Source organism: Sitophilus oryzae, unplaced genomic scaffold (genome assembly GCF_002938485.1).
Source record: "Sitophilus oryzae breed Bouriz unplaced genomic scaffold, Soryzae_2.0 scaffold_1111_pilon_pilon, whole genome shotgun sequence".
Lineage (NCBI taxonomy): Eukaryota > Metazoa > Arthropoda > Insecta > Coleoptera > Curculionidae > Sitophilus > Sitophilus oryzae.
The window spans coordinates 510,976-536,459 of NW_022145740.1; the positions used below are offsets into that span (position 1 = coordinate 510,976).

A 25,484-nucleotide genomic window follows, 5' to 3' on the forward strand; every position below is an offset into this window, starting at 1 on the left:
TTTGGTACCACACACTTGGTATTTCGAGTCAAATTCTCGTTATGAACCACATGTTACAATTTCAAATAAACGGCACGCGATATCATCGCGATATGTCATTCTATTCAGAGTGTCATTTTCTATTGAACATACAAAATATCGTTATTTTATCTGAAAAAATAAAAAAGTTATTGGGGTGAGCCACTTTTGAGACGCACCCGGTATTCTTCTGTAATTTAAAATTATAAGCATTTTCTTATTTGACGCAATTTTTAAAAGTGTTTGTCAGTGTCAAATATTTTTCCAAAAAAATAAGTAAGAAGTGAGTAATAAAATGAACAATCAAGTTATTACACAAATATGATTAAAAACCTACCTACATTATTCAATAATTAATTACAAAATATATAAAAAATCAAGGTAATATGAAAGAAGTGAGAAAAAAAATTGAACATAACTTTAAATATTAGTCTTTCAACGTACGCTCTCCCAACACATAGCCCTTCACTCTCTTTTTAAAAGACTGATACATTTACTATGTTTTCTACGTAAAAAAGGTCTCTTGGTAAAAATCGCTACGAGTAATGGTTCTCGAGATATTTGGAATCGAAATTATCATTACTTCTTCTCATCATTGACATAAATTAAACATGTTGAATAAATGGTTATTAGACTGAAATCATAAATTTGAAATGTTTTTGTGCCAACAGTTCAACAAAAACTGTTTTTTCATCATTCTTCCAAAGAAAAAATTATGATTCATTTAAAAAAAAAAAATACCAAATTAATCATTTCGCAGTCAAATAATTATCAACTCAACATGTTAATTTTGTGTCAATAATGACATGTATCGACTATTTCCATTCTCAATACACACACCGGAAAAATCTAGGGATATAATTTTATTAAAGTTAAAAATAAATGTTTTGAATAAACAACCACAAATTTGTAGGCCGATTCTTTCTACTTCGAATGAAACGAAGTAGTCACACTAGTTATTTCTAAATTTGGGATATTTGCAGAAGTGTTTGTGCATTTTTTGTCAAATGTATAAAAAGCACCTAGCATCAATTGTTCGAATTTAACCTGTACTGGCTATGTTTTTATGATAACTAGCCAGAATTCATTCAAATAACTCTGTTTAGTTTTAAACGACATTATGGAGCGTAGACATCTTAACAGAGACGAAATGCTAAGGGCCATGGTTATGCTTGAAGCTGGAATGCGTCAAATCGACGTAGCTAGAGCATTAAATACAACGCAAAGTGTAATATCGCGATTAAGTGCACGCTATCGTGAAAGTGGTGATGTTGCTGAAAGGCACACAAGGCGACATCGCATTACTACCCCTCAGCAAGATCATTTTTTACAATTAAATGCTCGACGCCGACCGACTCTTACAGCACCAGAGCTTAGTTTAATTCTCCAGGAAACACATAATGTAACCGTTAGTCCTGACACTGTTCGCAATAGATTAAGAGAGGTCAACTTAAGAAGCAGACGCCCCTGAAGAGCTCAACCCTTAACGAGAGGAAATCGAGAGGTACGATATTTGTGGGCTCAAGATCGTGTTCAGTGGTCGAATAAACAATGGGCCAATGTTCTCTTCACGGATGAGTCACGCTTTGGAATTCATCCGGATTCGGGAAGGCTTAGGGTATGGAGAGAACCGGGAAATCTTATTCGGTTGGATCACGTCCAGGAAGTGCACCCTTATCAAGGTGGAACAGTTATGGTCTGGGGAGGAGTCCAGTTAGGCCGAAAAACCGATCTCGTTTTTCTTGAAAGGTTTCTAACGGGAATCACATATCGTGATTTAATTCTTGAGCCTGTCGTGTATATGCCAATGATTTTGGGAGAAACTTCATTCTCATGCATGACAATGCACGGCCTCATACAGCCAGAGTGGTAAGTGAGTTTATCAATGCTCATCAATTAAACATCTTACCCTGGTCGGCACAATCTCCTGACCTCAACCCCATCGAGCACGTATGGAACGCGAACCAAAGAAGAATTTTGAGAATGGGTATGCCTCGTGAAACTCGTAGGGATCTGGTTCGGGCCTCGAATGCAGCGTGGCAGGCTGTACCAAAAGGAGAGATCGACAACCTGATCAGGAGCATGGAGGGACGATGTAGGGCTGTAATAAACAACAGAGGAGGCCATACCCTTTCTTAAGTAAAAAGGGTTTTATCTTTTTTTTTAATTCACAGTTTACAATTAAAAAAAATGTGTGTATTTTTTTGAGTTCAATAAAAATCAAGGTAAATTTGAAAAATTCGGTAAATTTCGCATTTTTATTTCCAATACGTCCTGTAAACTATTTGCTTATTTTAATTTTATTATATCAGAAATGCAAATAATAAAATTACTGACAATGGCTGGATAAAATTGTAATATCCCTAGACTTTTCCGGTGTGTGTATCTTGAGCTCAAAGAGGTTGCTCAAAGAGATTTTTACCAAGAGACATTTTTTACGTAGAAAATCACAGAAATGTATATTTTTTCATTCAGTAGTTTTATACAGGTATGGACGAAAAGTTATTACTCTTCAAAACAGTTAAAAGACATGTAGGTAGCGCCCCTTACAAATAGCAGTGATATTAACATCAAAATCAAATTTCTCATGTCAAAAAACTCTCAGACATCAATTTCATCGATATATTATTGACGTTACTTCAGAAATTATTTGGAAAAAATCGAAAGAAATATGAAACTTCTACACCCTGTAATCTCCGAAACTATTTTAGGACATAATTTATACGAAGTGTTTTACTTATTTTCACCTGCAGAATATGCTACCAAAGTTTCCGCAATACATTTCGGACCACCCTGTATATATAATATAAAACTAATTTTTACTATTTCTCATCGAGAAGTTGACAACTATGTCAAATACATTTAAAGGACATTATATGTATTTTTTAGCCAACCAAATAAACTAATAACCTCTAAAATTTATTTTTCCTACTTCCTACCACTATGCGCGTTTCGCCAACCATGTTAGCATCATCAGTCATCAGCAGAGCAAGAGCTTTTTAGAGAAAGTTACAAGTCCAAGTGGTAAGTTACAAGTTGTAAATTTATTTCAGTTTATGAGGTACTCTATCTACAGTGTTTTATGTATATTGCAAGTTGAAAAACTTGTTTCGGTTTTTTGCAATTTTCTTTTTATTTGGTCGCGTAAATTGCCATTTCACGTGTTTCAAAAATAAAATGTTTCCTTGACCGCTATCCTTGATGCTAAGGAAATCTTTATGGATCGTATAACACACTTCTGTGGCATCTGCTGGCAATTTAATTTTATTTCGAATGGTCCTCTTATCTAAACGGAACCCTTACCGCAATAATAAAATTTATCTTATTTAAAGTTTGAGCAGCTCGCAGACAACCACCAAGTTGAAGTTTTTAACAAGGTTTTGTTAAGATAAAAATGTTAAATTCATTCTTACAACTTGGCTAATTAAATATAATATGCACAATTCGCGAGTCTTAACTATTATTACGCAGTTAAGAATAAAAATAAGTATTTAAAGAAAAATATCAGTTGATTTAATTGCTTTTAGTTAGTAGTGGGAACTATCGAATGAATACTATCGAAACATTCGAGAGTTGCAATTCATTCGAATAATTCGATAGCTAGTAAAAAAACATTCGTTGAAAACTATTCGAATAAAAATTATCGAATAGATGCGTCATCTGCCTTGAAATATTGTATTCTAGTAATTCGGCAGCAAAAACCATTCATTTATAAAAACCATTCATTTATAAAATTCATTCATTTATCAAATTCATTTATTCGTCAGGATCGATTTTAATAAACCCGACAGCGGTCGTTGGCAATGCTATGAAAGAAGCCGGTATCTTTGATTTTTTGCGGAGTCAAATAAAGATAAGGACACATTTTTTTATTGAGGTGCTAGTATTTACACAGAAAATATATTATGAAGGGCGCTGTTGCCATATATTTGTATTAGTTGGTATTAGTAAAGAATATTATTCTTTAGCATTAGTTAGTTAGGGATAGTATGTCTATATGTTTTGCATTTTTTTTATTAATGTTCTGTTGTTACACTGCAATAATACTTTTTATTTTGGATGTAGGAAGATGATTTTTAATGTTTTTAAGCAAAGACTGGTTTAATAAATAATAATAACAGTAATAATTTGTTATACCTATTAACAACAAAATTTACAATCATTTAATAATATAAACATTTTTTTTAAGTAGTAGCAAAATATAAACAACAAATAGAAGTCAAAAGTATTTATATTAGATCCTATTTAAAAATAATATAGGCTCTAAATAGCAACGTTGGTTTATTAAATAATAATAATTACAGAACTAATTTGTTATATTAACAACAAATTTTAAAATCATGAAATATAAACATTTATTAATTTTCTAAGCATGCAGTGTAATGGAAGGAAAATATAAATAAAAAATTAGAAATCAAAATTTTTTATATTACTTTTTATTACTTTATATTACTATTTAAAAATAATATTTACTTTTGCTGGCATTTACTTTAAAAAATAAATGAAATATTTCTTCGCAAAAAACTACATGTAAGAGAATTAGCATAAACAAAATACAAACATTGTTAACTTTTTTTTTAAATTGGCTTTAATAAAAAAAAACTTCAATTTAATTTAAAAATAAAACTTTCATTTTAATTTTCTCACCCTAAAATTTGAGTTCGATACTATTTACTTAACCACTTACTTAAATATGATTATTAAGTTCAACTAATTCATATTATTATAACATCTAAAATACAAATATGTATTTTTAAAATTAATTGTAAGTTCATCTCATCTCTCTTAAAAATTGCTACTTCTCAAAATTTCCCATTAAAAAAATGCAATCTAACCTAACCATAATATACCATATAAAATTAAATAATTGAAAGATCGGGCTACGGAAAATCACACAAATTTTCGGAAAAATTTTGACCACTTCGCACACAATCGTCAATTAAAAAAAAAAACTACTATTTTAGTATATTAAATATTTTAATAAACGCAAAAATAGTATAGTATTTACAAGGCAAAGTTATAAAAATTTGGAAGAACTAATATTGCACTGACGCATACAAAAATCAAACGAATACTAAATTTCATTTATCAAAAGCATTCGATAGTCGTGGCGCAACGATAACCATTTAGTCGCATGGCGAGGTTGTCACATATGCTTTAGTATACAAATGAATGAATGATTTTATTCGAATAAAACCATTCGACAGTTGAAATCATTCATTCAGTAACCATAGATCAGTTCGATAGTCTAATTCATTCGATAGTTCCCATCGCTATTTTAGTTGTATTTTTTAATTATCACACATAAATTTAATATACCGTGCTGTCAACTGTTACTTTTGGGTCGGCATTTACATGTGTGGAAGTAAATCGCATAGGGATCTTATTAAGTCGGAGTGAGAGAAATGCGACCGACGACGGTGTGCTGTTGCGGCGTTGCCGATACGCCTTTCCCTATCAAGTAAAGTAAAATCACGATCGCAAACCCACATTCTGAATAGAATGATATACAGGGTCGCTGATATGTTGAATTTAGGTACATAACCGCAGTACACATAATGTACCTAAATTCAACGATTATTTACGAATTATAAAGTTTTGATTTTGAAACGTTAAAATAAAATTTTGTAATTTCCAGACTTGATATAAACTCATTTTATACATCTATAAATGCTAACTTGAAAACTAATGTCAAATATTATTAAGTATCACAGTTTCCGCAGAATGGCATCATTAAATGAAACCGAACACATCGAAATTAATTATAATCGAATTGTTTAAGTGATATATTCAAAAGTCAATAACTCGGAAACGGTTGGTATGAGGTACATTGTGTGTATTTCGATTTTTGCTTAGAATTGAAGGAAGAACCAAAATATGCAATAATATACAGGGGGTTTCATTTAAAAAATGAAACTTTGATGTGCCACGACTTTATGACCAACGCTGTATACTTAACTTAATATTACCCGCTAATAGATATTTAAAAGCCCTATAACTTTTATATTTAATTTTTTGCGGTACCCCTTATATTTTACCTAATAATAATCGACAGTTCCCATACATATTAGCGACCCTGTATGTCATATGTCAACTTTTGACATCTTCTCTTACAAAATTGTATTTCAAATTCTAGTAGTTCCATGACTGTGATCAAATTGCTGAAAAACTTTTAATCAAAAATTTGATTGATTGAAAACATGTCAATCAAACATGATTTTTGTTATAAGCTAAAATACCAAATCTCGTTTTTTTGTCCGAAAAAATAAAAAATTTATAGGGGTGAACCACTTTCGAGAAGCACCCGGTACATGTCCAACACAATGCACTATTCCAGGACCCTGTATAACCTGATATTTAATGTATATCTCTCATGAATTTATAGCTTCTCGTCTTTCGTTACGACCTTTATGTGTTTATATTGGGAATAAGTTTAACATTTCAGAATTTACTTGGACAAAAGACCTGCAGAAATGCAATTCCGCTATTACAAAGGCGAGTATTACGTTAAGTTCACCTTTCTGTTTCACTGAAGCAATCTGACGGATTCAGTGTTTCTTAAATACGGAAATCGGCGCTTTTTTTTCTCCGCTGTGTTATTTTTTGCCGCTATGTCACCCAAGTATTAATAATAAATACAAGTATTAAAAATAAAATCTTAAGGCTCTCTTCGATGTCATATGGGAAAGCGAAGAAGAACCTCAGGACTTTTGCAACGCGAATATAATGAATATATTTAAGAATAAATAATAAAATTATATAGGGATTCTTGCCACTTAACTGTTAATATAGAAATTTAATTCTACGCTGTGTTTGTTATAATGCGGATCAACCTGCTCTCACTACCGGTTTCGGAGCCATACTCCATCATCAGGTGAGCTTGGGAGATCCACAAAATGATAACCACAGCGCAGAGATAGTTAATTCCGACTTGTCGGAAAGTATCGGTTAGATATTAAGTCCCGAACGGGAGATAGCGGCCTGCGTGCAACGGTAGTACTTTCGTACCACCGAGGCGCAACTATCGATAGTAAAAGGATGATAAAAGGCTTTTTTTCCTTCCAATTTTTTTCCTCCCATTTTGACTTGCCTGAAATTGGCTTGCCTTCCTCCCAATTGCGCCTCGGTGGTACGAAAGTCTACCATTGCAAGCAGGCCGCTATCTCCCGTTCGGGACTTAATATCTAACCGATACTTTCCGACATGTCGGAATTAACTATCTCTACTCTGTGGTTGTCATTTTGTGGATCTCCCAAGCTCACCTGATGATGGAGTAGGGCTCCGAAACCGGTAGTGAGAGCAGGTTGATCCGCATTATGACAAACACAGCGTAGAATTAAATTTCTATATTAGCAGTTAAGTGGCAAGAATCCTTATATAATTTTATTATATACCTCTACTGCAAGAAATTTGTTTTCTATTTTAAGAATAAAGGAAGTGCGAAAACTACACGGGAATTTCACTATTGGCAATCGCAGGAAAAATTCTTACAAAAATGATGTCAAACCGCTTGCACCCACATATAGAAAAAAATCCTCCCAGAATCGCAAACGGGTTTTCGTACCAACCGCGGCGCCGTCGATTCCATATTCTCTGTTCTCCAACCTAAAGTAAAAGAGTAGCAGTGTAAACTTTATGTTGCATTCATCGGCCTTTATCGACCATCGGCAATTATGAAAAAGTTCGGAGTACCCAACAAATTTCTTACAGTGTGTAAAAGCCTCCATAACAACAAGTCAAGAGTGTCACATCATGGATCACTAGCGATTTCTTCCTAACAAATACAGGAGTTGGCAGGGGTGTGTCTTAGCGCTTCTCGTATTCAACATATTCATGACAGCCCCAAGTAGCATTTGGACGTTATCTAACGTCGGGTATATGTCGCGTTCAATAAACCCGACGTCGGTTACCAACGTCGGTTCGACCGCCTGACGACCCTTTTTTGCACCTAAATGGGGAATACAGATTCGGGTCGCCTCGACGTCGGTATCTGACCTAATAGGGAATGTAATTCTACCAATTACTAACGTCATATTACGTTGGATTTTAGTCACTTAAAATTCGTCTCTAAGCACTTACGTTACGTTTGGTTTCATATTTGCTACCAAGAATACATAAAAACCTAACCAAACTACCTAATTATAAATGGATTCATAATCACTCCTCGAATATAACTATAAGTGCCTATCTAATCTCATATTATAATAATTCTGTATCATTAATCCAGACATCAGTTTTGTCAACGGAAGTCACTTTTTTTATATATCTGATTAAAATACTCCGGAAAACAACAAGCGCCTTCAAAATTAGGTAGATTTATGAAATAAAAATTTCTATAAAAAGTAACTCGCAAAATATTTTTTTAATTTTCTAGCTGGTTTAATCATAAAACTGTACTGTGGTTCCCCCCAAACTCAACCTTATCAATATTATTCTGCTAGAAATCGAAATGTGAATATAAATTTTAAAAACAAAAAACGATTTTAAAATGGCTGACAATCGGATACTTGTTAATAATGGCGGATTTCTGTGTCCGACTTAATATGAACTACCAATATACCAATTCCGACCGGGTCTCCAACATTAGTCGTCTCACACGACCGAAGTCATCAAACCGGAGACCGTCAATCGTATTATGACGTATATAATTCGTACGCCACGTAACCTCACTTTGCGTATCAGTGATTTGTGGATTTGTGCAACTATATTTTAGTTTCTGTTTTCTCCTTAAAAAAAATGGGCAGCCACTTTTTTAAGCCTAACCTCACATGTGGGAGGAGGATGGGGTCTGCTGGTTTCCTAAGCTAAAAAATGAAATTAAAATGCACCAGTGTAATGCAGCATCTCTTCCGGATAAAAAACATTTATGGGTGGCGGCAAGACATCACTACTACTATTATTATTTTGCAAAAGCCTCGACCTCTTTCTGTAAAATGTAGATGAATGTCTAAATGCCTTTTTAGTGTTTTTTAGGCATAATACAAAAATTAAGTTTGTTTACAAAAACTCTTTATTAGGTTATGTTCATGATGTTCATTAGGTCGCAAATGCTACTTAATGGGTTGTATTTACGGACGTAAATAGAGATATGTAAATTAGGTTATAAATGTGAACATAAAATACAACAAAATATAATTGGACGTTACTTTAGGGATTATCAGTGAGACGTATCCTATTCGTACAACGGGTAGACGTCGGGCTAGTTCAAGTATATGTACGTCGTGCAAGCTAACGTGGGAACGACGTTGGGAAATTAATAAAAATGGTACGTTGTTATTTTGTACGTCGACAGATCGTTGGATTTACCGACTCGGATCCAACGACGTCGCTCTTAATAGGAAAGCGACGTCACCGGTCGTATCACCAGCACCCGACCTAAATCTGCACAAAGTCTGACGTCGCTTCAGGTCAGATTTAGTTCGAAGTCAGATAGATGCTACTTGGGGCGCTCTTCGTTATAATGAACAGCAAACTGCAGGAAAGAGGAATCGGCATTAGAGACAGATATGATGGCGTTCTGTTCAACATAAAAAACTCAGGGAAAAAACACGTACAAAATTCATCACAGAACTTCAAAACGCTGATAACTGCGCTCTAGTTGCAAAAACGATACAGCAATTATTACAAAAAATATTGAACACATGTACCTGGGCATACGAGGCGTTGGGCCTTACGGTGAACATCGATAAAACTAAAATCATGTGCACTCCCCCGGAAGATCACAACAATGTAATAAAAATCAAAGAACTATTGGAATAAGTGGCGGAATTCAATTACCTCAGCAGATTGATTTCGGAAAAGGCCAAAACTTTGAAATTCAGCACAGGAATTCAGCACACTCTGAAATAAGCAGCGCCTCACGAGCATTCTGGAAATTAAAAGACAGGGTTTTCTACAATCATAACTTGAGCATGAAAACGAAACTAGAGAATATTTCCTTATATTTTACATGGTTAAACGAGGATCACCTTACTTCTAAAAAGCCTGCTAAATAATTTATTTTTTGATTTTCATTGATGTTGCTTAAAGAGTACCTCTGTTTGTTTGTTAAATATGTACCAGTACGGTTTGAAATAGTACCTGTAGCATTTGGCTTGTAGACAGAAATTTCTATGCTGATTTAAGATACCAGATGACCTGCAAACTGAACTAGCAATAGTAGTCGTACAAATAGATAAAAATAATGGATCGGTAGATGAGTTTATGATATTCAATGAGACGTCAAAGACTGACTTTTTTAAAGCACTCAAAATTATGCTTAAGTATGAATATGTAGATATATTTCATATAACAGGTACTATACAAAAAACCTAATAGTACGACTTTGGCACTGATTTCCTGATACATGCCATTTAAAATCTTTTGATAAATTGATATTTGTGTTAAAATAAATTGATCATCTTATTAAAATAAATTTTAAAGTAATTCTGTTTGCATAGCAGCTACTACTGCACTTTTAATATAAAACATTTTTATGGCAATGGAAAAAAGTATTTTCAATTCTCAGACACAGTAGTTTTAAAAATAAACCATAACTTAGTTTATAATTAAGAAATCTTAGTTTATAATTAATATTGAAAGAATTTATTTGAAATCCAGACTGTTAAAAGAAATTATAAAGGAACGACACTCAGTCTACTTTTGTGATATATTTGAATGGTATATAATATCGGTAAAAATTCTATGAATTATTAAATGTAACTGAGAACCTTATTACTTAACAGGATTATTTTGTTGCTACAGGATAAATTGCGTGTGATAAAGCAATATCGGAACTTTCCATCAACTTTGTTTTAAAATAATACGTTTCTACCTGAATATAAACATCGATTAACCATGTTCATTTAGTACTATGCTTCAAAAGTTTTATTACATTTGATGGCAAAAATCCGTTGCAGAAACTGACATTTAAATTATTTTAATTTAATATTATTTTTATTGAATAATTTTCACACTTAGTTTCAAAATATAGTTTTTTAAAACTCACATTTTGCATTCAAAACCAACTAGCAGTAGTTCTCTTTACAAAGATATACTTAAAAAAATTATTTTATTACAAACTCAATATATGTAGTGAAGTTTTTAAGTTACCCGTAGAAATAATATCATATCACTTAGAGAGTAGAGTTTTAAACATCCTATAAGATTACGATTACCATATTTATAGCAAAGTAGAGGTGGGAATTCTAGTTCCTTGGGAGGAACTAGTTCCTAAGTTCTAGTTCCTCCAGAGGAATAGTTCCTTGAACTAGGTCTTTAGTTCAGAATAGTTCCCGGCTAACATTGACATCCCCCTTGCTTGCTAATGCGTTTCGTTGTCAGTCAGAACTATTCACAGTATGATCTGTATAATTTTTATAATGTACGGAGATATAACGAGACGTGTAATTGTGTATGTTAAAAATATATGGATAAGTTTTATTGCAGATAAAAAAAATAAAAACAACTCAAATCAGAATTTAAAAAACTATAACATAAATCAATTGGGGCAAATATTACTAAAAATTTTACGAAAAATTGCATTTTTTTTCACTTCAAACTTTTTATTTTTGTCTAAAAATTCAGAATATCTACTTCGTTTTATAAAATATTTCTTAATTTTAGGGACCTAAGTTGAAACATTCCCATAAAATATTTAAAAAACAAACTAAAAATCAAAAACAGTATCCACGACAATTTTCTGTAGTAATTACGCCGCACCGGCTCGGCGGTCGCCTTCTGTTATATCTCTGATCTGCCGACTGAATAGATTCCCGTGAACTAGTCTTTTAATAGTTCCTCTATGTCCGGATCCGATAACATACGGCTGGCACTCCCCACGCCTGCCTAGCATCAATCGCGCTGGCTGATCCATACGTAAACTAGTCTTTTATTTAGTTCCTCTAGTTCCTTTAGGTCCGGATCTGATAACATACGGCATACGGCTGGCACTCCTCACTCCTGCCTAGCATCGATCGCGCTGGCCCGATCCCTTCGTGCGTAAACTAGTCTATTTAGTTTAGTTCCTCTAGGTCCGGATCCGATAACGTACGGCTGGCACTCCCCACTCCTGCCTACCATTGGGCTACGCGCACTAGCCGATCCGTCGCCGTCGCATATTATTCTATATCGGTCACAGTCTCGATCCCGGAATAGGTCCTGAGGAACTAGTTCTTTGAGAAACCAGGAACTAGTTCCTTTCATTCCAGGGTCAGAATAGTTCATTAGAACTAGTTCGTTCACGAACTACACACCTCTATAGCAAAGTAAGTACAGACCGTCTAAAGTAAATACCTAATATAGTTTTAATTTCAGGACAGCTCTTGTATATTTTTTAACAATTTTTTAAGAAAGAAAGACTGAAAAATATATATTTTTTATTTATTTATTAATATCTCTGAAACTATCGAAATATATTTACTCATATCTTAGAAGTATATAAAGTAATCTGAAAGAAAGCTACAAATGCAATAAAATACAGTATGTTCCATTTAAAAAAATCATCCCAGTCCACTCACACTTTTTGAGCCACCCAATAGGGGTAAAAAAATTATTTTCCTGAAATACATCCTCGTACATACTACGCTGTATTATTGCCGTACCCTATATAGTAAAAATATTAACTGTAATAGAATAAGACAACTTTTTGGTTATTCCTCAGCAGATTGCAGTTTTTAATGACTACAGCTTTAAGAGCACAACACAGAAAAAAGGTATACTTTCTAAATTACCATAAAAGCTAATCCAAAATTAAAATATCTCTTAGAAATATAAAAGAATTAATATGGTAAATGATGCAAACATTATTATGAGAGACTTCATTTTATCTAAACCAATATTTCTTAGACCTAGATACGATTTCTTCTAAATAATACAAAAATCTTTTACCTCTTATTAGATCCTGCTAAAACCGCATACGCCAACGGACTAAACCCCACCAAACTCGAATAAATCCAAAATATAACAATGTATCTCTCCACCGCCGAGTGCGTTATCAAGTTATTGTACCTCAAAGGCCTGGCCAGCGACGTGAACCGATCCACCGCAATCGCTACCATCACCAGCACCGACACGCAACACAAACTGATCACCACACCGTAACTGAACAAACACACTTGATACCCGGGAAAGGAATCGGCGCCGTTCAGTTCCAGATAAAACCCTACCGGCATAAACATGCCCACTCCCATATCACTAGTGGCCAGCGACATCACTAGGTAATTGCTAGGCGTCCTCAAACGTTTGAAGCGGTACATCGCGACCAGCACTAACGAGTTGCCGATCAGTATCATGGGCGAGAGGAGGAACACGAGCAGCACCACTACGGTGACGGCCAGCGGTGACGTCAGCCTGGTGACGGATCGGCTGATATTGACTTCGGAGAGATTATCGGGCGTGAAGTCGGCGTGGTTGGTGCCGATGAGGGCCAATTGACTGTAGTTGAACAGCAGGTCGTCCATTGAAGAGACATTGGTGAAGCGGATTGGTATGGTGGGGAGGATGCTGAAGGTTGTTGAGTTGACCAGGTTGGTTATGTTGGTGATGGTGGTGCCTGAGTTTGTAATTATGATCGTGTTTCGGGTTCCGCTTTCAGTTCATCTGAAAAATAAACGGAATTACATTTAATAAGTATATGTTAAAATAAAACAGCGTTTTTTTTCAGCCGTATATAAAGATCTTTCAATGGTTTTTGTAAAATATATTTCAAACGGCACTGTCATATTCAAGTTTATACAGTATGTCCCTGGATTTTCTTTACAAGAGGAAAAACTTTTTTATTATTGATATTTTGAGAAAAATGCGTTTTTCATAAGAAAAATTTGCTTATTCTAAAATGGTTAATCCCGTTTATATTTTTCCAAATTTCTATGCCGTTTTAGAGAAGATTAGAAAAGACATGAAAATATGGTTGAATTTTTTCCTAAAAATCAAAACGCGTTTCTATGGTAATATAATTTCGTTTTTATTCATTGATAGATTGTTGTTGATAGAATTTTAATTAACGTCATATTTTTTGCTGTTTTAAAATGTTAAAAAAGCACAAAATTTATTTAGTTCAATGCTACGGAAAGGGTGATAGTGGTTCTCGGAAAATGTAATACTTTAACAACAGCAAAAATATGACGTTAATCAAAATTAATATTAACCATCTATCAAAGAATGGAATCCAAATTTTATTCCATAGAAACGCCTTTTTTATTTTTAGGACTTCAAAAAAATTCAACCATGTTCTCATGTTTTTGTAATTTTCTCTAAAACGATATGAAATTTTGGAAAAGTATAAACGGCATTACCCATTTTAGAACAAGCGAGAACTTTTATGTAGAATACATTTTTCTGAAAATGCCAATAATAAAAAAGTGTTCTTCTTGTCAAGACAATCCGGAGATATACTGTATTCTGACCGGTACAAAAAACAGACACCCCAAAATTTTCATATACTTTAAAATTAAATATAATTTTTCCTAGTGGATTTTTGAAGTGAAACTTCCTAAAATTGTCACGGTGACCGTGTACGACACTTGTCACTGTGACAATTAGTTTTGACGTACGAAACGTCAAAAGTTCGCGACCAAATTTAATGGGTAGGCTACATAGCGCACATAGTTGACATAATTTTTTTTAACCAATAATTATCTGATTTTTTTCGCTTTAATTCATTTACACCCTGTATATAGTATGAAAGATTAGGAAGAAAGCAGCAAATATCTAATAATTTGTAATTTGTTTGACTACACTGTTCCTAATTTTGAGAAGGGTCCTATTCCATTATAATCGGATCTACTACTTAGGCCTGTATAACGCCTGTTTAAATATTTGACTGAGTTAATCAAAACAGGTACATAAATTAAGGGTAACCCTAGTGAGCTTTAGTTGAAATTTTTGTCAGTACGAAATAATTTAATATGTTTATATTTTTTCAAGTTTTTCTATATGTTAGAAAAACTTGAAAAATATAGCAATTAGTAATAAGCGTATTATAGACCGAGAGCTGGCTATATAAAAAACCTTATCATCGTTACATGGCTATTTTTTTGTGTGAAGTATCCTTTTGTGTAGCCATTGTGAAATAGTCATGTCTGCCAGCGAGATCCCGGGGGCGGCCAATCGAAAGGGTGAAATTTTGACACTAAAAATATTATAAGGTACTCGAGTTATAATTGCCAAATAGCTTTTATTTATTATTAGGAAACGTGTAAAATTGTTGACAGACATTTTTCTCGTGGCTGAAATGCCGGCAGACAACGCGAAAGAGGCAAAGAATTTTGACAAAAGAAAATCATCGCATACATGCATGTCGGTTGGTGGAATGTCATGTTTATTGTTAATTAATTTAAAAAGCCGTATGCAAAAGAGCAGACAAAAAAATCGTTATTGAAATAATAAAAAAATATATTTATAATATAATCGTATATTATATTATTATGATTTATCTATACTTAAATGGATGAGGGGGCCAGAGTTCCCTGAATAAAGCGCTAGAGTAATATCGCGTTTTTGATAACTGTCTGCAGCTGATTGAGCCACGATCTTTTTGTCTGTCCTTTTGCATACGGCTTTTAAAATAAATAAATATGACATTTCACCAATCATGCAAATATGCCATAATTTTTTTCATTCTTCAAATTTTATTTTTTAATAATTTTTAAAATTTCATGCCTCTTTCGCGTTGTCTGTCGGCATTTTAGCGACTAGAAAAATGTCTGTCAACAATTTTCCACGTTTCTTAATAATAAATAAAAGCTATTTTCGCAATTATCACTCATGTATCTTATAATATTTTTAGTGTCAAAATTTCACCCTTTCGATTGGCCGCTCCCGCTTTAAGCCCCGGGATCGCGCTGGCAGACATGACTATTTCATAATGGCTACACAAAAGGATACTTCACACAAAAAATTAGCCATGTTACAATGATAAGGTTTTTTTATGTAGCCAGCTCTTAGACTATTACTACTTACTACGTACATTAGTAATAAAAAGGTAAATCAATAGGTAAAAAAATAATTCAATGTTTTTAACATTTTAATTGTAATATACAGCCAAAAGTATGGAAACTTTTTACTTTTTAAAATATCACAGAAAATATTGCTATGCTTAAACTCTCACGAATATAAATGAACAGCTTATCAGCAAATAAAAGTATTCCAAAAATTACACAGCGAAGAAATCTGTTTAGCAGTTTTTGTAGGAGAACAATAGATTTCTTATGGCCAAAAGTATGGAAACCATAAATAAATACATTAAAATTATTTAGTTTAAGCTAATAAACGGTATGATTTGCTTCAGATAAATATAAACATCATGCCCAAGTCTAAATATTTCTCTACGTATTTAAAAAATAAAATAGTTGAATTATACAAGAGCGGTTATAAACAAATTCAAATAAGTAAAAATTTAAACATTTTAAAAGGCACCGTTTCGAAAATAATTCGTAAATTTAATAAAACAGGGAACGTTTCAACAGCTTTTAAGTCAGGAAGGCCAAGAAAGTTGTGCAGGACAATTAAAGTAATGAAGAGAATATCAATGGGAGATCCAAGAAAAACATCCACAGACATTTCTCGAGAAATGGGTGAAAGGGGAATATCGGTGTCTGCACGCACGGTGAGAAGGTTGGATGACATGGGACTTTTTGGAAGAGTTGCGGTGAAGAAACCACTAATATCAAAGAAAAATAGGATGGCCCGCTTTAAATTTGCTCAAGATCATCTCACCTGGTCTTATCAGAAATGGAATACTGTACTGTTTAGCGACGAAAGCAAGTTTCAACTGTTTGGTAGTGACGGGAGACGTTATGTCCGAAGACCAAAAGGTACACGGTACAGCCATAATAAGTATATAAGTACCAGATGCCCACAGTAAAACATGGGGGTGGGAGTATAATGGTATGGGGGTGTTTTTCTCGCTCAGGTTTTGGTCCTCTTGTTAAAATTGATGGGATAATGGATCGTTTTTTGTACAAAGGCATATTGGACAATAATATGCTGCTTCATGCTGATGAAGAAATGCCACTCAGATCGTTGTTCCAGCAAGACAATGATCCCAAGCACAAATCTCGGTTTGTTCAAAATTGGTTAAATGAACATAATGTTCCAATGGATTGGCCCTCACAGTCTCCGGATCTTAACCCCATAGAAAATTTATGGGACCATTTGGATAGCTAAATTCGAAGCCATTCTATTTCAAATAAAAATAAATTATGGGAAGTACTAAAAACTGAATGGGCGGCCATTTCCAGTAAATATTGTACGAGATTGATCGATTCGATGCGACGAAGATGTAGAGAAGTAATTAATTCAAAGGGATATTCCACTAAATATTGGTAATTTTTATATTATCTTGTATTTTAATAAACATTCTTCTTAAGTTTCCATACTTTTGACCAAGAAAATATTCATAATTTTTTATATATTTTTTGAAAGCTGTAATTTTTTATTTAAATGTATTAGGTTTTGTAGGAAATTATTTGTAGGTCACGATTATATAAGTCGTTTTATTTCATATTTTAATTTCTCAGCATAAATGACAAATTAAAAAAGTTTCCATACTTTTGGCCACCACTGTATATATTTGATTCCATTTTTAATAAGATAAAGCGGATATATAGTTTTAATCTTTAATATGAAAGTGCATTGTTGGAAAATGCAAATAAAAGCATTTGGATATACTGATACATAACAGTTGCATTAAATTTTAATATACATTATTTCAGATTATTATAATTTAAAATATTAAAAGTTAACAATATGTGCATTTAAAAATAGTGCAATAATAGAATGTTTTTATATCCAAGAATATATAAACAAATTGACTAATAAGTAAGCTAATAAAGCTGTTGTATTTTTTATATCAAGTTTTTTAAACCCGTAGTACTTCAGTTAATACGTTTGGATTCTACGAAATGACATATTCTATTTTTTTTTTATTTTTTAGATTTTTCTTTCAGTGATGAAATAATCAGCCATTTTTACAGAAATTAACCCGCCACAAAGTGCATTTTTTATCTCACAGATACTACCAAAATACCATAACATAAGAAAACATGAGGCACATTTATTTGCAATAAAATAAATTGAATTAAAATATAAGAAACAAATTATAAAACAATATGATATGCAAAATTGTAACAGTCAAATTTCCTCGCAACGACCTCTGTGTGCTAGCTCATAAATTATCGCAAATAACTATTGTTTTGGCATCATGTTTACTATAATTTTATGGTTAAATATTATTTTATTTAAATTTTACGATTATGCAACCCGTTATACACCGCGATATTATATAGCCACAGAATATTGTCACTGGATACCGCCCAGCATTAGAATTTTTGTCCATCTCTCTATATCTTTGGTCATCACTTGTCCCTTGTCACTGTCAGATCAAATCAGATGTTTTTGGATTTATTTATCCTTTGTTTCGGTTATTGAAATTTTATAATTATCAAATAAAATTTCGTAGTTAAATTGGTTATTTTTGATGTGGATCGCAGTGTGCAATTCGTTCATTTAATTGTGGGAATTTGTGAGTTTAGTTCGTTCATTGACCGGATATCGAAGATAGCTGTGAAAACAATCTAGAACATCGTTTTTTATTTATGCCTTTTTGTGAGTTGGACTGGTCAAGATATATAGTTCTCTATCTATATCCTGGAGGGAGATTTCCGGTTGAAATCTGATTTTGTGAAGGAAATCGAATCCTTGCATCACTTCTTGTGTACTCCCCGGGTGAAGAGTGTTGTCGTGAAGAACTGGCTGCCGTTTCGTGAAGCATTCCCTGTTGGTGAATAGCAGGTCTTCGTAAAGAAGGATTAAGGCTTCCGAAACATATTTGGTCAGAGACGTGGTTGGATTTTATTGAATTTGTATGGACCACCGACCAAATTTCCGTCAAGGGATTAAATAGCCGAATTTTCCGACCGATATTTCGATTCCACGTGCCCAAGAAGTCCCCGAGTAGTTCCAAGGTATGCTATAATTCTTCTGCCTATTCTAAGTCAATGCTCAACTGATTTTTGTTCATATTGTTGTCTGGTTTTCGACTTTTCCATGCCCACGTGGTGTAGAAAGATTAGTTGAGTGTTATCTTTCTTAAGTCTTATTTGGTTATTCGTAATTGTAGAGCAAGAAGACCGATCCAGACCGTACAGCACAGAACAGTCCAGAATTCCATCCGTTCCTGTTGCCCGTGTGTAGAGTTACCCGTTGGACATCATAAACCCTCGTTGAGGTAAAGTTCAGATTTGATTAGTCCTTCTTTATTACCTTTATTAACTCCTACACGTTGTGCTCGTCCTTGTTCTAAAATTGAGGCTCTTTTCTAAAACAACCAATATGATTTAGGGTTTTTTATGTCACCTGTTGAAGTCCTACACCTGCCTGGTATCTGTACGTTTGCTGACGGGCTCCAGTGACAGTACACCGAGCTGCTGTACCCTGCTGTAGCCACCCCATAGCTATACACCGTAGCTCACCCGGAGGAACTTCAGAGTTGTTTTCAAGTATATCACATCGACTAGAGTAAGACTGTTTAGATTTTAGTTAGGTTTAGATTTGCTATTTGTATTGCGCCCTTAGAGCATACTTAGTTTAAGTTAAGGGGGATGACGTCTTAGTTTTAGTACAGCTTAGACCATTTCCATTTTTCATTTATTCTTATCGATTTAAACTTTACCTCATTTCATATACATTTCATCATTTTCTTTATACATTTAACCTTTTTGATATTTCAATAAATTGCTTAAATATTTTTAGTAGTATTATTTGCAGTCTAGTCTCATAGTTAAGTTAGAGTCACTTAAGTACAAATAATTATAGTAAGATTTGAAGTTCATGATAGTTGCACTCAACAGTTCGAGGTTAGTGTTGAAGTCTACTTAATAGTAACATCTTTTATGCCGAGTTCATAGAGTATAATCTCGTGGCGCCCTTTTATTAATATCTTTGAACCCCGACCACCCGGCTGTTAAAATTAAAAAGCTAGTGGCCTCTATGCAACTCATTCAGATTAAGTAAACTTTGTGTTTTATTGAACTTCAGATTAAGAAAGGGCGTGGCAAAATGACAGTCAAGCAGCCATCTACTATATTTTCCAAAATAGTAAATATATACGACAAGATAACCTACGTGGCAAGTAGATACGATATAAACTGGTTTTGGGTTTCAGACTATAGAGACATCGAGTGGAACGAAGGAGCTGCTGAACATCAGAAGATTTTACTCTCTTATACCTTTTAATGAAGATAAATAGAAGACACCTTTTAAACAAGATATAAGATATGAATGCATGATAAGAATGCTCTCCCTGGATACCTTTTAATGAAGATTGCAAAAGCTGCAAGGATCCCAAAGCATATGCCGCTGTGCTGCTTTGTGTAGGACCGGGTATCTTTTCCTCGAAGGCTACAGCTTCGGGATACTACAATCTTGAAAATCATGCCGGGAAGAGCATAACGGAAGACATCCGTTTTCTCAATGCCACCGAATGGTTATAAGTACTTAACATTCTAATTGAAGGGCTTATTGTATTAACATGATATGCCACAAATCCACAATTATTCTGAATTATTAGACTTTAGACGCAGTTTAAAAAAATGGGTAGAAATTTAACTATTAATAAACATATATTTGAAGACGTTTTAGAGATAGTTTAGTTTATCTGGCTAAGTATTTATCTAATATTTTTTTTGGATAAAAGGCTGTAAGGGAAAAAATAATAATTTCTCTTTAAATATTTACTTTTCTATTACAATTATTTAAATCTGAAATTAATTACTTTTGATCTTCTAAAGATATATTCGCTGATGATTTGGGTAATTTGACTAGATTCGACTTTATCTCAACAAATACTGATGTTTTGTTTAAGATTCAAATAGATTAATTTTGGATTGTCTCAAGGCAAGAAAAACACTAGTTACTATTTAATAAAACTGTTTTCTAGTTGAGTGGCTTATCATGTTATTACAATAAACCCTTTAATTGTACCATTCCTAGAAATAAGGTCTCAGAGTGAGTGGTTTAAAAAGTATTTACCACTTGAACCAACCATCATAACATAAGAAAATATGAGACACATTTATTTACAAAAAAATAAATTAATTTATAATATATAAAACAAATTTAAAAATATATTTTTTTCTCGAATATCTCTATAAAAATGTTAAAAATATTATCTTATAAACGTTTATTGGTATTGTTTATTTCATAATATTTAATAAGCTTAGAGTGGGTTTATAAGTTTTTACAATACGCCTCCTCAAAGTAATAAACAGGAAACTACCCTCATAAATCGCGTAATGACAATAATATAAATGAAATAACCCGGGAAATGCTTAGCTATTGAAGAATATAGAGAACCATTGTGTTTTAGAGCTGGCAAAAACACACCTTAATTGTACACTCCTACCTCTCTGCAGGCAAGTTTCTGCTGAAAGAAGTTTTAATTTGCATTCAGGTCAACAGACCTGTAACGCGTTTCCTTCCCCTTTTCGCTCTTTTGAATTATAAATCTGTTAAAGGAAGTGCAACGAAAAGTCGATTACTTAAGAATGGTAAAGTGCACTGGAGTTAAAGAAAGTTTAAATAAATAAAAAAAACTAAAGTAAGCAAGAGCACAATTTTATGTCATATGGTTGATTTTATCTAAAAGTTTTTCACTGTGCTATTTACATTCTTATCTGTTTTTATAAAAATACATAGTGGAAAGTAAAAAATAAACACCGGTTTTATTTTTTTATATATCTAATTCATGTAGGAGTAATTGAATGGGGCATGGAGTACTTATGGAAGAAACCCAATCATATTCAAATCAAAAATGCCACTTTATCTAAAGAATAAAACATTCGACCAATGTGTACTACCAGTCATGACACTTAAAACGGACATATCAGGAAACTGCAGGTCGCACAACACTCAATGGAACATATATGCTGAGAATAACATAAAATAGGAATAATATGCAACATATAATAGGGAATAAAATTTATTAATAAATAAATAAATACAAGATAATAAAACTATGATATTATTCGTACATGACACACAAAAACCGTACTGTATAAACTATTGCCAAATACATAAAATTATACTATCAGGTGAAATACTTACAAAAAACTCTTTAGCAGTTATTTTTTAATTACTCTGTAATCTTTTGACACCCTGTATATTTTATTTTAAAAAATTCTATTTTATTTTGAAAATAATAAATATAAGATAGATATTTTAATTTTAACACTTGGTAATTGTAAATTCATATATAGTAAGTATCTAAGAAAAACTTTTATTAAAACTAGTAATGATCATTTAATTTTATTATAAATTATCAGAAAGTAGAAAAAGACTTTAGCATATCGTCATGCTTTATTTAACTAGAATATCATTTGGATGGTTTTGTCTTGAGGAAAATTGCCGAACTGACTATTGGTGTCATTTATTAGCTGCCCATACACGGAAAGGCCCTGCAGTCAGCCTTGGCCTTGGGTCCGGGCCTTTAACCCAAATACCATAGGTTTGCGTGAAAGGCAAAGTCCGCGGATATATTTCCGCTATGGTAATTTGGGTGAAAGCCCCGGTCTCAAGACCAAGTCCGAAAGCCGGGCCTTTCCGTGTATGGGCAGCTATTAATTTTTTAAAGTCAGTACCTTTCGATGGAGTTAAGGTTTCAACAATTATAGCAGCATCCTTACTCCCACTAGCCCTAAAGCTCATAGTACCTGCAAAACCTAATTCTTCTTTTGAATGCTATTCAATTAACCCTTTAACGAGTCTTTATTTTGTTTTGTCTATCCGATTGAAATGAAACTTTTGGGCATTCACCTGGTAAGCTTGAACTTCCTGTGACTGTGGCTACCTGTGTTGGCAACTATTGATAACTCAAAAGATCTACATCATTCAATATATCGATATTTGAAAAAAGTGAAAGTTTGATACCTACAGAACAAAGGCACGAAGGATTTTAACAAATAGCATACGTACAGTAGAAAAGTACATACCTCTGGCAATCTTCAACATAATTTGGCTTTGGAATAAAATGTATAAGCACTTGTAAATATTTTGTTTTCGTATGATTTCTGCCTTGCTGAGCAGAAAACGACCAAATTTGGTTGATAAAAATGTATCGAAATACAAAGAATATTCATGCTTTTTTATATCAATTGGAATGTCTACTACTATTTATTCTTATCAGTACATATTTTTGGCTTATTTCTAACCAAACGGTTTTGTCCCACTAAATTTATCTTCCACGGCACTGTGCGCTCGTCCGTCAAACGCAAAAATAACTGTCACTGTCTAAAATCTTTAGCGCCAACTTCAACTCGGTCCTTAGATGATGTAAAAAAACTGACAGTGCAGGAAGATAGGAATTGAACTATCCTTATCTATATATAGTATCCTTGACCGAGGATACCATTTATAGTTATTTTTTATACAAGACAAAAAATTGGAATTTTATCGTCCACGGAAAAAATTAATTCACGAGCGATGAAATCGCGTGTGAATTAATTTCGGGAGAATTAATTTTAAAAAACGCGCGAGAAGAAATAAAGTTTTTAATCTATCCTCGCTGTTAAAGTATCATTTTTAATCTACCTTTGCGGTTAAAGTACTATTTTATCTACTATTTTTGATAGATATAAGGCAATTTTAACAGTTGCTATGGAAAAAAAGGTCATAAGTGTAGTCATTTCCGGTGAAACAGGAAGTGACCGAAACTAATTCAATACCATGAATAATTAAATAATAACAGAATAATTAAATTAAATAGCAAACACTAATAATTTATAATTATATATGTTTTAAAGTCTACGCCAAACTTTCTAAAATATAAAATAATTTTTCGCAGTTTTATAAGTCATATGGCATGTTCCACAGTAAATTTTTATCAAAGCCACCCAATAATTTTTCTCTCGTATTTTACCCGTGAAAGAACCATGTGAAATAATGCTACGTGGGGTATCTGCAAAACCATTAAAAGTCTTAAAATACTTTAAATACAAAAAATGTTCATTTTTTAACTCTCCATATAATAAAATATAATATACAGGGTGTTAAAAATATTTTATATTTTAGAAAGTTGGTTAGCGTAGAATTTTTGAATCATCTATAATTTACGAATACCATATTTATAGCAAAGTAAGTGCAAACTATCTAAAGTGAATATCTAATATAATTTTAATTTCAGGACAGTTTTTGTATTTGTAATAATTATTTAAAGGAAGGTTGAAAAATATATATTTTGTATTTCTGAAATTATCGAAATATATTTACTCATATCTTAGGATCATGTAAAGTGACCTGAAAGGAAACCAAAAATGGCAATAATATATTCCGTTTAAAAAAAATTATCCCTATCCGCTCACACATTTTTGAGCCATTTTATAGAAGTTGAAACATTTTCCTAAAACATATCCTCGTACATACTTTAGGTTTGCACTTGAACAAAATTTTCAAATTTTTTATTTTAGGAGCTACGCACTTTTGTCGGACACTGTAGAATTAAAAGCAGTTTGATTAATGCGAACAATTTTACGTAAATTTTATTTTTGCCAATTCTACAGCAATCTACAAAAACCATATTATGAAAGAATTATGAACGGCAAAGTAAAAAGTTGCTTTGTTTTTATAAATTCATATGCCTCACTCGCCACAAATTGGTTTGCCCTCTAGCTCTAATACGCCACTTTTTATTATTTTCTTTCTTCTTTTCGTTTATATTCGCTTATATTTGCTATTTTCTTGTTTATATACATTGCCGAAATAATTTCTGTATATACGACTCCATTAACTCCCAATTTTAATATTTATAATTATTGTAAATTAATACTTGTAGTAATACTTGCTGTCTTGAGCCAAGGCCGCCAGAGAGCAGGACAGCAAGATCTAATCATCGAGAGATTAAATGGGAAAGTTAATCACCGCGACCTTATAGATATATTGTTTCCTCCTTTCTTGAGTTATAACTCGGTTTTCTAGAGGTTAGTTCTCCAGAGGAGTAAGACAAGGGGTACCGTTATTCTTCAACTTCTATTTAGAGAACATTTTTTACGAGGCTCTATCCAGAAGGACAGAAGGCGTTAAAGTTGGAGGCGAGATCATAAATAACGTAAGGTACGCAGATGACACCGCCATTGTCGCAGCAAGCATGGCAGACTTGCTAACGCTGCTAGATAGAGTACATGAAGCTAGTTGCAAATGAGGTATTAATATAAATTTTAAGAAGATGAAATAGATGTTTGTGGGTAAAATACAAATTAATCCAATCCCAGTAAAAATCAGCGAACACAATATTGAACAAGTACCACATTTTAGATATTTAGGAAGCTGGCTTAATAGTGAAAATAGATGGGAGGAAAAGGTAAAGGCAAAATTTGAAATGGCACGTAGAATATTCAAAAAATTGAATAACACGCTCACTAATAGGAACCTGTCAGTGCGAACCTGATTGCAGACACTACGTTTTTATATATGGTCCACTCATCTTTACGAATGTG

General features: G+C 33.0%; 1 protein-coding gene across 2 annotated transcripts in view; it reads right to left on the bottom strand.

The window, feature by feature from the left end:
- LOC115881777 (adenosine receptor A2b-like) overlaps nucleotides 1-25,484 on the bottom strand; it is a 169,596-nt gene that overhangs the window by 62,896 nt on the left and 81,216 nt on the right. For both annotated transcript variants that reach the window (XM_030899425.1, XM_030899433.1), the window contains exon 2: nucleotides 12,886-13,596. In XM_030899425.1, coding sequence (XP_030755285.1) covers nucleotides 12,886-13,457 — 572 coding nt within the window. In that variant the 5' untranslated portion in view covers nucleotides 13,458-13,596. The remainder of the gene's footprint in view (nucleotides 1-12,885; nucleotides 13,597-25,484) is intronic.